At 42.3% G+C, this 15,029-nt stretch overlaps 1 protein-coding gene across 12 annotated transcripts in view; it reads left to right on the top strand.

Annotated features, from left to right (window-relative positions):
* CTNND1 (catenin delta 1) overlaps positions 1-14,517 on the top strand; it is a 54,023-nt gene extending 39,506 nt beyond the window's left edge. For 5 of the 12 annotated variants that reach the window (XM_038563214.1, XM_038563203.1, XM_038563213.1 and 2 more), the window contains 14 exons: positions 1,020-1,203; positions 2,397-2,514; positions 2,995-3,148; positions 3,534-3,551; positions 4,003-4,071; positions 4,893-5,020; positions 5,123-5,273; positions 5,695-5,887; positions 6,241-6,355; positions 6,867-6,954; positions 9,818-9,880; positions 10,659-10,762; positions 11,180-11,266; positions 11,553-14,517. In XM_038563214.1, the coding sequence (XP_038419142.1) occupies positions 1,020-1,203; positions 2,397-2,514; positions 2,995-3,148; positions 3,534-3,551; positions 4,003-4,071; positions 4,893-5,020; positions 5,123-5,273; positions 5,695-5,887; positions 6,241-6,355; positions 6,867-6,954; positions 9,818-9,880; positions 10,659-10,762; positions 11,180-11,266; positions 11,553-11,564 (1,484 nt within the window). In that variant the 3' untranslated portion in view covers positions 11,565-14,517. The remainder of the gene's footprint in view (positions 1-1,019; positions 1,204-2,396; positions 2,515-2,994; positions 3,149-3,533; positions 3,552-4,002; positions 4,072-4,892; positions 5,021-5,122; positions 5,274-5,694; positions 5,888-6,240; positions 6,356-6,866; positions 6,955-9,817; positions 9,881-10,658; positions 10,763-11,179; positions 11,267-11,552) is intronic. The other 7 variants (XM_038563206.1, XM_038563205.1, XM_038563209.1 and 4 more) reach the window with 7 other exon arrangements.
* The last annotated feature ends 512 nt before the right edge of the window (positions 14,518-15,029 follow it).

Here is a 15,029-nt window from a genome sequence, read left to right as displayed (position 1 = left end):
ACTTTTGACTCAAGGTTGTGAACTGGTGATCTTTGGGCAGAGCTATCTCACTGATTTGTTTGGATCACATAAGGTTTTCACAATTTTAAAGAATTGATTGCTGATGTTTAAGATTCAGAAGATTTCACTTAAAATTCCAGATGTTCCTTCTATTAAAGTGTGAGAACTGGCAACAGTGGATCAGTTTTGCTACCTGACAGTAGCAAAGGTTTGAGCTGTTATGTGTGCTCTCTGGTTTGCAATAATCCTGAACATACTTCGTTATCTTTAGCCAACTACTGCCATATAGCAAGTTGTCCCAAACGCTGAAGCTGGGAGTCTTTTGCCGTTTTTTCACTCTTTTGTCATTTCTTTTAAATATCTGTTTATCTTGACTTACCTGCCTGGCATGTGTAGACACTTGAGCTTGTGGTCCTTGCTTTTAGAAGAGTTGTTTTTCATATTGTGGGTTGTGATCCATTAGTATGTATTGAACACATTTGTGGATCCCGATCAGTATTTCAAGACAAAGCAAGAACGAGAAGTGGTATAGATTAATTCTCAACGAGGACTGATCTTGCCTGCCAGGGGACATTTGCAATGTCTGGAGATGGTTTGGATTGTCATTACTTGGGTTAAGGGGAGGGAGTGCTACTGGTATATAATGAATAAAGGCCACAGATATTGCTAAACATCTAACAATGGACAGGTCAGCTTCCCACAACAAAGAAATATCTGGCCCAAAAGGTCAGCCATGCTGAGTTTGAGAAACTCTGGTATAGATAAACCAGAGAGCGTTGCTTATAGAAAGTATTTTATGAAACTTTATTTCTTGATATACATGTATGTATGTATGTATGTATATGTTGAGCCGTAATGTATATTTCTTATCATGGGTCACAAACAAAAGCTTTGAATATCATTACAAGGTATTTGGTCATTGGGGAAGACTGAGAAATGATGGAATAGGGGATTCTCTTTGGTATTCTTAAAACATACTGTCTTGGGTGTTGAAGTATCTGATGAGTTGTCTCTGCCAGGAACCCTGTGGAATCTCTCATCCCATGACTCAATCAAAATGGAGATTGTGGACCATGCATTGCATGCCTTGACAGATGAAGTGATCATCCCACATTCTGGTTGGGAGCGGGAACCTAATGAAGATTGCAAGCCACGCCATATTGAATGGGAGTCAGTGCTCACCAACACAGCTGGCTGTCTTAGGTAACATAAGGGCTTCGAGAGTATGAAGATTGAATTTTTGAGGACTAATTTAAATTTAAAAAAGAAATTCTTTTTTAATTCTTTAGCCTGTCATTCAGCTTCCATATCTATCTATATTGCACACTATGATTCCAGCCTGTCTTTCTACCTTTGTTACTACTTGCTTGTGTGCCACATACTTTTGATATGTCAGTTTACTTGTTCCCCTACACATCCTCACTTCTGTGTCTCTTTGACTTTGTTCATTTGATTTTTTTTATTAATTAATTAATTAATTATTATTTATTTATGATAGTCACAGAGAGAGAGAGGCAGAGACATAGGCAGAGGGAGAAGCAGGCTACATGCACCAGGAGCCTGATGTGGGATTCGATCCCAGGTCTCCAGGATCGCGCCCTGGGCCAAAGGCAGGCGCCAAACCGCTGCGTCACCCAGGGATCCCGACTTTGTTCATTTGATTTTGTAAACATTTGTTCAATATCTACCACGTGGAAGGCAGTTAGTTGTCTTAGTCCCGAGCTTGTGTGTATCTGTGTCCCTGTCCTCAGTGACCTGTATTTTGAGTAAAGCTGCAATAAATGCAACAAAAGGAGTACAGAGTCCTAGAATGGAGAGGGAGGAAGTTGTGTTCTTCCCTCAGGCCACAGTGCCCTTGTTTGTCTTTTTTTTTTTTTTTTTTTTTAAGATTTTAAGTAATCTCCACCCAACGTGGGGCTTGAACTTAAAACCCTGAGATCAAGAGTCACATGCTCTATCTGAGCCACCCAGGTGCCCCTCCTTATTTATCTTATGAGGCTAAATTCAAAATTGCCTTTATTTAGGAAAGTTTTCCTGATTTTTTTTTCTATCCTATAAATGTTGCAGTGTAGTCTTTCTCTGGAATACCCCGTATGCTCTGCCCCATTCTTCATTTGTACTTCTGTGCAAGAAGTATCTATGTGATCTTAAAGTATTGTTGGTATACTTTACTTAGACCCTCCCTAGTCCCCCACCCCCTGCGGCCTTGTTATAAATGTCTGAAAGTGGGGAATGTCTTACTCAGCTTTCTCTCACCTACAGTGCCTTGCTTATAACAAGTATTCACTAATTGTTATAGTAAAAAGAAAAGGTATGGAGGAGGTTTGTAATGTTGAAGATATTAAAGGAGGATTTCTAGATCTGAGTCATCTTGAAGCCTCTCCCTTCCCCTTCAGGAATGTCAGCTCAGAGAGGAGTGAAGCTCGCCGGAAACTTCGGGAATGTGATGGTTTAGTGGATGCCCTCATTTTCATTGTTCAGGCTGAGATTGGGCAGAAGGATTCAGACAGCAAGGTAAGTTAATGGCTGAGTGAATTCCATTCATAGCAACCATTAAGGTACCTGTAGCGCAGACCTCCCCAGCTCAGGCTTTCAAATGACATTAGGTATCCATGCGTACCAGCCCCCCTGCCTAAAGTAGATGTTCACCTTAGAAGAAAACCGTTTTCTCTAGCATTTCTGTCACCTATGTCATCTATTTTAAGGCTGTTTAGCTGTATTTCCAAGGTTATATATTTTTCTAAGTAGGAAAAAAGTCAGGGTGACCCTGTTTTGTGTCACACACCAAATGGTGGCAGAAACCTTCCATTAGCCTGAGGCTGCAAGGATTTTGAGAAGCTTGGTGCACTTAAGAGGCTTTGTGAGAGATGACGGATTAGGCTATGCTTTTGGGGATCAGTATATTAATTCTTGAATCACGGAAACCTGTACTTGTGGGGAAATCACGATAGATGTTCTCCTCATTCACCGAGCCCTTCCTCTTGTGTTGTCAAGCTTGTGGAGAACTGTGTTTGCCTTCTTCGGAATCTGTCCTATCAAGTGCACCGGGAGATCCCACAGGCAGAGCGTTACCAAGAGGCACCTCCCAGTGTTGCCAACAATACTGGGCCACATGCTGCCAGTTGCTTTGGGGCCAAGAAGGGCAAAGGTGAGTTTTGGGTCATTGTCCCTTGCTCTTTAGTGGTAGGACAGGAAGGGGAAGGAACACTTTGAGCTTTAGGTACAAAATACTTGCTGAGTGATACATGAGTCCTCCTAGTCAAGGATATCTCCTTGCTCTGCAGCTGCTTCCCTGTGTTGTGTGCAGTGATAACGGTGGTGGTGGTGGTGGTACTGGTATCAGTTTGGGGGCAGTAAGGATGAGAATTCAACTAATCTGGGGCCTTCTCCCCCATTCCTCCTTTGTGTTTCCTGTGTTTTTCTTTTCCTCTCTGCTTTCCTGCTTATTTGCCCGTGATCATGTTGACACCTCTCTCCTGCATTTTTCTTCCTTCCTTTCTCTCTGCTTTCCATCTTGGGTGACGCACTGGAAGATGAGTGGTTCTCCAGAGGTGAGTGGAGTCTTTGAAGGCGCTTCCCTACTTCTAATTTGCATGCTTTGGTTTTAGCTTCCCTAGTATTTCCTAACCCTTCCCTGTGGATGCATGTAGGAAAATTCAGTTGAGGAGGACTATGGAAACAAGTTCAGCTCTTTGGAGCTAGTGGCTCCTGGCATGCTATTCCTGGGCAGCAGTCCCAGTGATCAGAACTCAGGACAACAGCAACCACGGTGCTTATCCTTGTCTTACCTGTCTGCTGCCTGTTTTCTGTCCTTGTTTCTGTGCAGCCCCCTGTAGGGACGGGGGTGGGGCTTGGTTTTTTGGTTTTGGGTTTTGGTGGTTTTTTTTTTTCCCCCTTTTGATGCATCTCTAATCAAAAAGATTTTGACTGAAGAATAAAAGTGCACCACATGGACTCTTTCTCAAACTTTTTACCCCTCTCTCCTTTTTTTAATTTCCAAAGGGAAAAAACCCACAGAGGATCCAGCGAATGATACAGTGGATTTCCCTAAAAGAACTAGTCCAGCTCGAGGTAGGTCGTCTTTTTCTTTTTAGTCTCCAGGGTCTCTTACATACACAAATAAGTGTCAGGTAGCCTAGCAGTAGGCTGTGCAATATGATCATTGTTCTTGTTCCTTCAACTCTGGATGTGGAGTGATGGTGAAGCATTGGGAAACTGGTATTGTAGCAGTAACTTGTGAAGGATGGCTTGTTATGGAAACTTTTCAGATTATTGGAGGATGAGTAAGGTCCCAATGGTATGTGAGGCTAGAAACGTTAGGTGCCTTAAGTAACCACTATAGTCCTTAGGACTTAATCATCACCTGTTATAAGAAGCCTCTTTCTCACAGTTTGGGTGTTTATATTTATCAATACAGTGGGCTTAAAATTCACAGCTCTTCATGGATATAAAAATTTTTATATATTATTAAATCTAGGATAGGCCCCTTACACTTAGTCATAGTAAAGGTGAGCAGAATGACTCAGTTAAGTTAGAAGCAATTAATTTGAGATGAGGAATCTATGACCCTGAGTGCTATCAGTGGGCAAATGAATCCTCCAAATGCCAAGGCCAAGTAAACTGTGGAAGGGAAGAGGCAAGGAAGAAGGAGACAGAGGAGTTGCACATGATAAGTTGATGTCTGTTCTCCTACCATGGATGAATTATTCTTAAGAAGGCATGGACGCAAGCCTCTGAGTTGGCTGTTGGGTGGGTGGGAGAGTATAGGGAGTCTAATGGTATAGGAGCATAAATCCATCAATCCAGAGTACTGAGGCTGGACTTCAACCAGCCAGAGCCTGGTGCATAGGTACTGACTAGCTTCTTCTGCTTTCCTGCCCTTTCTTGTGCAGGCTATGAGCTTTTATTTCAGCCAGAGGTAGTTCGGATATACATCTCACTCCTCAAAGAGAGCAAGACTCCTGCCATCCTAGAAGCCTCAGCTGGAGCCATCCAGAACTTGTGTGCTGGGCGCTGGACGGTGAGTACCTTTTTGAACATGGATTTAGAGGTGAGAGGACTCAGCTGACTAGTTTGCCGCCATTTGTAATCTGTTCTATCTCTTTCCACATGTTACTTCTAGTATGGCCGATACATTCGCTCTGCTCTGCGTCAAGAGAAGGCTCTTTCTGCCATCGCTGACCTCCTGACCAATGAACACGAGCGGGTAGTGAAAGCTGCATCTGGAGCACTGAGAAATCTGGCCGTGGATGCTCGCAACAAAGAACTCATTGGTAAGGAGTTGGATGTGAACCATTAGTTCAGGATCTAGTACAAAGCCTCTCATCCGGCAGATGCTGAATCATTTATTATTGAAATGACAGAGGTGGAATTCTAGCTAGCCCTCCGTAGTTTGCGATCTGAGGGTTCTAGTTTAACGGTTCTTAGAAAGACAAGAAGTGTTGACTCTTCAAAAACAGAACAGAGGCAACTCTTTATTTAAAGCACATTCTTTGTTAGTAGGCATTGTTAACACTTCCACACATTCTCACTGATTATATCTTCCAATATAATAGTCTGTAGCAGAATGAAGTTGATTCCTATGGACAGGACTGGCACTATATATGACGAGTATAATTAAGTATAGTGTTAGGCTCCTCATAGCTGGACTTGGCTTGTTCTCCCTGCACAATTCCTTTCGTCTTAATGCTGTAGGTAAACATGCTATTCCCAACTTGGTAAAGAATCTGCCAGGAGGGCAGCAGAGCTCTTCCCAGAATTTCTCTGAGGACACTGTGGTCTCTCTCTTGAACACCATCAACGAGGTTATTGCTGAGAACCTGGAGGCTGCCAAAAAGCTTCGAGAGACACAGGGCATTGAGAAGCTGGTGTTGATCAACAAATCAGGGTGAGTTTATTAGCACTTAAAACAACAACTGGAAGAGTTTGAGTGTGACAGGGTTGCTGCTAGAAAGGAGCACCCCCTTTGCTTTCTAAGCTTATTGTCCCTTATTTATATGTGAAGTATGAAGAGATACTGCTGTTCTTTGTCTTAATGTTGAGCTATCAGTTGATAACCCCCTTTTCTATCAGACATTTTTTTTGTGCATCACTGTTGGGGACAGAATACAGAACTTGATGAATACTTGGTCTTGCCTATTTTGGCATTTCTGTTGTTACATTACATTAGAGAGTACAGGTTCTTAGCTTCTTCCCTGGTCTTAATGTCCAAATTCCATCTGGTATTACTTTCCTCAAAAGGAACCGTTCAGAAAAAGAAGTCCGAGCAGCAGCACTTGTATTACAGACGATCTGGGGCTATAAGGAACTACGGAAGCCACTGGAAAAAGAAGGATGGAAGAAATCAGACTTCCAGGTAGCGTAGCTCTGGGGCCTGAGGCGCGTACTTTTGACATGGGTCTCATGTACCACTTTTGTCTTTGGTCTCTTGTGCTTCACTGTCATGTTAAGTCCTACTTTATCCCAAGTCTTAGTTAGTGAGGAAATAATTTGGTTTACTCCTCCTCCCGAAAGGAGTAGTGCCTGTATGCTTCATTTGCTGCCCAAACAGCCGTGGCCTTCCTCTGTATCACAGCATGCTGTCCGTGCTGGTCATGACGAAGGAACTTGGTCTTTTTGACTTTTCCCCAAATCTGCCACAGCCCCTTGAAGGAAGTCACCTTCTCTGTTGTCTCCTCTTTAGGAACATAAACAGAAGCTGTAACATCCTAGTTTGTTTCGCTGTATAGGTATTTATTTAACCCATATGAATTACCTTTTGGTGAGAGTTGTGTTTGGGAATAGGGACCTGAAGGTCTGCCCACTGGGGAATAAGATGGGGGTGAATTCAGTGTTCTTTGACATTGTTGCATTTTGTTTGCCTCCAGGTAAATCTAAACAATGCTTCTCGAAGCCAGAGCAGTCATTCATATGACGATACCACTCTCCCTCTCATTGACCGGAACCAGAAAACAGGTGCAGTATCTAGGGGGCTCACCCTTCTGCTTTTACTCCACCACTACTGTTCTTTAGTGCGTGGGCTACCTAAGGAATAGAATATAAATTTATTATTGAATGAGCTAATATTTTGGTAAAGGGTAATAATACTTGGGGATTTTACAACAGAAGCGGCTAGGTTTGAGCATTAGAAAATGAAACAAAAGCAGGAGCCTGTGTGGGATCCTCTGTCCTTCCTTGCAGACTTACAATGACAGGACAGTAAACCCTCATCTCTCCATATCCTCTTTTTGAGAGAGAACTGACATCTATCATTGTACGTGTGTAAGGTGTACAACACAAATGACTTGATACATGTATATGTCACCTAATGATTATTTTTTGCTTTTTAAATTTCCACGTAATGTCAAGTAACATACGGGCTGTTGAAAAATTAGAAAATGCAGACAACTAGAAAAATAACAAAACCACTTCTATTTTTTTTTTTAAGATTTTATTTATTTATTTATGAGAGACACAGAGAGGCAGAGATAGGCAGAGGGAGAGGCAGGCTTCCTGCAGGGATCCTGATGCAGGACTCAGCCCAGGGCCCCGGTATCGTGACCTAAGCCAAAGGCAGATGCTCAACCACTGAGCCATCAGGCATCCCAACAAAACCACTTCTGTTATTACCCAGAGATAACTGCTTCTCTTTGTGGTTTTATCTTTTTTTTTTTTTTTTTAAGATTTTATTTATTTATTCATAAATAAAGAAACAGGCACAGCACAGGCAGAAGGAGAAGCAGGCTCCATGCAGGGAGCCTGATGTGGGACTCGATCCCTGGTCTCCAGGATCACACCCTGGGCTGAAGGTGGCGCTAAACTGCTGAGCCATCCGGGCTGCCTGGTTCTATCTTTTACACACTTTTGGCATGTGAGCATATACATTTTCTCCCCAAAATATGAATTACGTATTTTGTTTTAGGAAAAGTTTTCTTTTTCATGGAAGTGTATATTGTAACTCTTGTTATCCTGAGGACACTGGGCTTTTGCCTCAGTCAGGGCTCTTGAAATGTGGTGTGAGGATTCCTATGTCTGTTGACGTTTAGGCTGATTGTACAAAAGCCCTGGTGATGCACACTGGTGGTGCTTGTTGTGGCAGCCCTGGCAGGGACATCAAACCAAACCAGTCATTGTAGTCTTTATTGCCATGGACTCACAATTTAAAAAGGAGCAAATTTCACTTAAGAATGTACTTGATGGGGCAGCCCCAGTGGCTCAGCGGTTTAGTGCCGCCTTCAGCCCAGGGCAGGATCCTAGAGACCTGGGATCCCCGTCAGGCTCCCTGCATGGAGCCTGCTTCTCCCTCTGCCTGTGTCTCTGCCCCTCTCTCTCTCTCTCTCTCTCTCTCTCTCTCTCTCATGAATAAATAAGTAAAATATTAAAAAAAAATGTACTTGATGGAGCTGTAAAAATTAATTTTATTTTTTGTAACCTTGAGTACACATCTTGAAATATCCTGTGCTGCATACAAAGCATAGTGGTTGACCTGAGGAGAAACACTAGTGCCATAGTTGGAGTTTCTAAGTGGACTAGCCACTCTTTTTATGGAATGGCATTTTGCCTTGAAAAAAAGGATGACCAACTACAGCTATTCAGGCTTGAATATTTGCTAGATATTTTCTCAAAAATGAATGCCATGAGCTTGTCACTTTGAGGAAAAATAAGTGACCATACTTGTTACCTGAATTTTCAAGTGAAAATGATAATTTTGACAAACCTGTACCTGCCATTATGAGTCTGGTAACACCCCAGTACTTGAAAGACTTTTTAATGAAATCTGTGGTGATGGTAATGAATGTGATTTTTTTTTTGATGTTGCATAATGAAATGTGTTAACATTTAGAAGATCTGCATTACTCTGTGAACCAGTATTTTTCAAGTGACCAATGCGTGATGTTTCAGAATCATGCATAAGTAATTGACCTATTCAAAGTGCAAGGCGGACCAGTGTCTTTTAATTTAACAAAGTATGAAGAGATCGTTCATTTGGATTCAGATTCCATATAGTTGCTAACCTTAGAGGAGCTGTACTTGTTGAGTGTTAGGATACTATCAAAGAATATCCAGTTATCTGAAAAGATTATTAAAATTCTCCTTGTTCTAACATTTTATCTGGAAGTTGGATTTTCTTATAAACCTCAACTAAAATTACATCACAACAGATTGAATGCAAAAGCTGATATGAGAATCCAGCTATTTTCTATTAAGCCAAACCTTAAAGAGATGTGCAAAAATGTTATTTAAAAAAAACCCGTGCTTTTTAAGTGTTTAAAAGTTAACATGGAATAGGTAATTGTTACTTTTTTTTTTTTTTTTTAATTTTATTTATTTACTCATGAGAGACAGAGAGAGAGAGGCAGAGACACAGGCAGAGGGAGAAGCAGGCTACACGCAGGGAGCCGGATGCGGGACGGGATCCTGGGACTCTAGGATCACGCCCAGAGACGAAGGCGGCGCTAAACTGCTGAGCCACCCAGGCTGCCCATAGTTGTTACTTTTAAGTGAAATAAATATCTAAAATTTCCAGTACAAATGGTAATACATATGACCGACACCAATGGATGCTTTTTGGATCTTAATTTTTAAGAGTGTAAAGGGGTCTGGAGACCAAATAATTTGACAATTGCTGGCTTAGAGTGAATGATTTCTTATGTTAGGAGTCCTTTGGAAAGGGATCTCTTTCAGTTCCATGAGGGCTTTGTCTACTATCTGGCACATGGTGGGTACTCAGTAAAAATTTGACGAGAGGGAGGGAGGACCGACCAGAGAGCATTTTTATGATGAGCATAGAGTTTGAAGAGTTGGTTTTTGACCTGGATAACTTTCTGACTTCGTATAGATAAGAAACCTGATCGGGAAGAAATTCAGATGAGCAGTATGGGATCAAACACAAAATCTTTAGGTAGGTGATTAATTCCTGCCTGAGGATATGGAGTGATTTTTCACTGAGATGAGAACTGCCTGGCCTTGAAGTTTTTTTTTTTTCTAGCACCTTCACCATTTACCATCCTGAAAGAGCATTGATTGGCTGGACATTTCCATTTGTGAGGATGTGAGGAGAGTTAGTGAAACTTGATCCACCTACTTTCTTCCACATTCCTACCTACTCAGAGGTTAAAAAAAAAATCTTCATTCTCCACCCCCCACTCCCACCCCCACTTACTACAGAATCAAGTGTGGGTCCTTAAACCGTTAAAGCCTTTCACTGGCTGGCCCCAGGCTCCCTCTCCCTCTTTCTCCCTTGTACTCTGTTTCAGCCATCCCTGGTCTAATTTGCTATTTTGTCTCTTTATACTTTTTTGGTTTTGCTCAGGTAATACCTCCTAACTGGAATGCCTTTCCTCTTTGCTTTGCTAAATTTTCTTCATCCCTAAGGCTTAACTAAGTCCTGTCTCCTTTGTTAGGTCCTTCCTGACCGTTGGCAGTTCACCTCACTCTCTCTCCTCTTAATTCCAATACTACCATTTATAGACAGCTCGCTTCTGTTTAGCTTTATTATCATGTGTCCTACAAGTTCTTTTTAAGTCCGGGACCTTAAGTCAAGGACCAGACCTTAATGCCTTTTTGGAGCATTTGACAAAGTTCACTTCCCAACAGGGGTGCCTAATTCACACCTCTCTGCTTAATACATATTGTACACCAGAGGGAATATCCTGTTTCTTGTACTTTTCTTCCTCTAGATAACAACTATTCCACACTGAATGAGAGAGGGGACCACAACAGAACACTGGATCGATCCGGAGATCTAGGTGAAATGGAGCCATTGAAGGGAACACCCCTGATGGTAAGTTCTCGTTTATATACTGTTGTCCTTCTAAGGCTAGTTCTTTTTTGAAAGCTGCATGTTTTGTGAAATAGGAAAAAAGTACCTAGTGAAAGAGTATCCTTTTCTGGTAGGATTTTCAGGTAAAGTAGGAGTTTTGACTCATGTTGGGATTTCTTGGGTCAGAAATCTGCAATGGTTAGGTTAGGTTAGGGGAAGGAAGACCATAAATGTGTTACTCATGTGACTAATGCTAATTTATCTATTCTCATACATTACTTTCTTCCTGTTCCTGCCTTTTCTCGAATATCTTGCCCTTTTCTTACTATCTCTTGTTTCGTTTGAGTTGACCAGTTGGGATTTTTTCTTAGATCTGGCACACACTCACAAGGTTTCTATTTCCTTATTCTCATACTAACAAATTGCATGTGTTCACAGCAGGACGAGGGGCAGGAATCTCTGGAGGAAGAGTTGGATGTGTTGGTTTTGGATGATGAGGGGGACCAAGTGTCTAACCCCTCCATGGTATGTCCTCCAGCAACCCCCAAGATGGTCTTTGAGGAAGGAGACCCCTGTGTGCCAGCAGTTTGCCAATCATGCTGATCTGATCAGGCCAGAGACCCTAGTCTCAGCCACGTGGAGCTTGGGGGTGCTGCTTCTGTGATTATTGCCTCTTATGAGGCTGGGCCATGCCTCTGGTGATCTGATTCTCCATTATGTGCTACTTTCCTCCCTTCAGATTTGCTCAGCTGTCTTTTGGTTCTCCTCATTCCCAACCCTATTAACATTTCTTTCTCTTTTTTCCCTACAGCAGAAGATTTAGCACCACTATCTCCGCTACATCTGGGCTTATAATATATGTACTTTTATTTTTTGGTGGTGAAATGGACTGATGATTTTTCCCTTTCTTCGCTGGACTATTGTGCCAACTGCCAGGCTGCCTCCTGCCCTTACAGCCCTAAGTGGCCGCCTTCTTTCCACCAACTCCTAACTTCTTCCAGTGAAGCTTAATTGTCCCTCTTCCCCTCTCCAGATCCCCTCCGCTCCCAAGAAGCCTGACTCAGTTATATGCGTATCTCGAGAAACTGCTGCAGATTAGCTCTTTTTGCCAGTTCTCCCTGGAACTCTTGGCCTTGTATGGAGGGAGGGAGAGAATGGGAGTCCTCACTGGAAGCCATGGGAAGAATTGGAAGTTACATGCTGTATATGCAGTGTCCAGCACTCTGATAAACTGATGATTCTTAATCCAGATTTTTTTTTTTTCCTGGTGGGGAAGGGACTTTTATTTTTTTGGAGAATGGGAAGTGTGAGTTCTTCCCTTTTCCCTGATGACTATTTTTGAATCAAAGAAGGCTGGCAACATTAGCACATTCCACCTGGCAAAGGCCTTTGAGTAAGTGAAGGTCTCCTAGAACTGAGATTAAGAAACCTTGCTCTCCTCATCTCCAGGGCAGGGACCATCATGGACCTACAGACTCCATCTCTTCTCCAAGCCTCATGCCAACCCTGGGCTGCTGCCATTGCCCCTTATTGAGGCTGTCCTTAATCTTCCTCTCCCATCCTGTGATAATGTCTGCTGACTTGGCCGGGCCATTTGCAAGAGGCTGTAGAAAGAGGAGAATGTGTCAAGGAAGACTTGGGTGAGAAGGAGCAGAAAGATGTCTTCTGGGGAGGAGAAGAAGCTCTAGGAGGAGCTAGTAGGAATGTACATGAATCAGTTAGTCTGAAACTGGCAGGAAGCTTTGAAGCTGGCTTCCCCCTGCCCTTACGTCTCCTTTTTCTACCCTGATAGCCCTGCCCTTCCCCTGCCTCTCCCCTGGATTGGTTGGCTGACAAAAGGACTTGATGTACATACTCCTGCCCCCTTTACCCATAAAAGGTGGAGATCACCCCTGGATTTGCCTCTTCATTGTGCCTTTGGCCTGGGGTCCATCTCCTCCTTCCCTTCCATGTGCCTTTCTTTGCCTCTGCGCTCTCATTTTCATGATTTTGCAAATTATATTTTGTTGCTTTCTTACCCACTATTGGCCCTAACTAGCAGAAAGGAGAGGTGACCTAGAGAACCTCAGATTCTCCATTGGGAGTTGGTAGAGCCTCTGATTTCAGCCATTCAGCTTTTGCTCAATAGTATGGTTGGGATTTTGCAAAAATCCTGTTCTGATGAATCTCAAAATATGGGAGGAGTGAGTGGTGCGACTCTTATTACTTAGCTGCCCAGAATTTTATCACCATCATCTCTGAAGGGGCTGGAGGGAAGTTGCATCTCTGCCCTCCCTCCCAGACCCCCTTTCCCCCACCCCCCAGTACCTCCTCCTTTCAGTTTAGTGTTTATTAGTGGGTTGGGCTAGAGGAATCAGCTGCTGTGCTGGTTGACTTTTTTTTTTTTTTTTTAAACCCTTTTCCTTATTTGCCTTTTACTCCTCCCCTTAATCTAAAAGCTCTGTTCAATGCAACTGGAAATCTTTATCCTTCTCTCTCCCCCTCCCCTGATATTGAGGCTACGGGGTAGGAGAAAAGTGCACAACCCACCATCCCCTTCCCTTTCCCTATGCATTAAAATCCCTTATTTACCCTCTCCCCCATATCTTCCCACTCCTTTTCTGGCAAAAAGGAGCCTTTCCCCCTCTTTGACTCTAAAAACATACTGCACAGGGGAAATTGCCCCCATCTGGACCTGGCTCCACTCTTGGTTTCTCTTGTCCTCTTCTGCTCTTTTCCTGGTGCTCTTTTTCTTGGTGGGGTGTGGGTAATAGAACAGCCATGGGCTTTTGGGGACCTTTAACTATTTTTTTTCTTTTTTGTTTATAAAAACACTAAACATTCAATTCCAGAGAACCAAAAATCCCACTTCCCCACCGAATACTACTAAGGGGCATGTCTTCTGCTCCATACCTTTCCTGTTTTTTCTTTCTCTCTTGTTAATGCTTTTAAAAACAAATGAGTTTTTTATATAAATAAAGTTTTTAAAGTGTGTATGTGGGGGGTCTGTGTCATTTCTTCACTTTAAGCTGTATCTTTTCCCTCCTTTCATCTTGGTTACTTCCTCATGTGTATCCGTGTCCTTCTCTCCAGAGCAGCCAGAAGGGGGTTGTACCGGGATGGATTTATTGTGAGCTCAATCCCAACTCTTACGAAGCAACACTCTTTTTAATTACATATGAAACATTTTTCCTCTGAAGATTCTTAAAAATTAAATGTGGCCGAGTATGGGAAGCTTGTTGCTAACTTAGAGATAGGAAACTAAAGTATAAGGAATTGATGACATTCTTAGTCACTGGAATTCTTTTGCAATATTTGACCCAACGAATGTTGAACAAAGCCCATTGCAATACATGGCCCTCTTGAACATTTAGCATTTATGACCAGAAGGTTAGAAGCTGGCCCTCTTGAACATTTAGCATTTATGACCAGAAGGTTAGAAGCTACCAACTCCAAATGCTCTCCTAATAAACATGAAAATGTGGAATTAAAAGGCTCATGTATATAAGTACTGAATACTGGGTCATAGTGTTGCTTTTCAGGCTATTGGCAATCCTCTAATAAGGGACAGACCTATAGCTGCTTTTGTGTCCTACCAAATATGTGGGTGGGCAGCAACCACTTGTTGGGTTGCTAGGGAACGTTTTTTACTGCGGAGGCCAAGGATTAAGACCTATGGAAAGAGACTTATTTTTCTGGGGCCCCTATTTCCTGTTATATAATTAAAAAAACTTGAGAATTTATGTAAAATGCTTGCTGTATGCCCAATCTTTAGATTAAAAATCTATAGCTTCTGATGATGGTCATGTCTCAATTTTGTTAAACTAGGTCTTGGGTATGAAAACTTTCTTGAGCTAGTGAGACCAGGAAATCTAAGCACGGTAGCTGATCCCTTTTAAAGCTTATGTCTGACAGTTGTAGTTTTGGACTAGAAGGATGAAGCACAGAGCCAAAAAGCTATCAGTTTACTTTCCAAAGAGGTTTGGTAGCTTCACTTGAGATGGTTTTCTATCACTGGGGAAAAGCCAGATTACTGGTGAATAGCCTTTATTTCTGTTACATTCTTTATATCCACTGACATTGAGCTATAAACAAATCTTCCTTTTCTCCCCTCTTCCTGGGTCGGTCCGTTTGTTTCATATCATTAAATATCTACTGAGCATCTTCTATGTTGTGGATGTTAGGGTTAGAGAATGAAATGGACACTTTCTCTTTACAACCTGTGAGAATCCTATGTGACTAAGATCTGTGGTCTTTTATTTATTTTTAAGCTCTATACCCAACATGGGGCTTAAAACTCCTGACCCCA

This window comes from Canis lupus, chromosome 18 (assembly GCF_011100685.1).
Source record: "Canis lupus familiaris isolate Mischka breed German Shepherd chromosome 18, alternate assembly UU_Cfam_GSD_1.0, whole genome shotgun sequence".
Classification (NCBI taxonomy): domain Eukaryota; kingdom Metazoa; phylum Chordata; class Mammalia; order Carnivora; family Canidae; genus Canis; species Canis lupus.
This window is presented reverse-complemented; position numbering and strand designations above follow the sequence as displayed.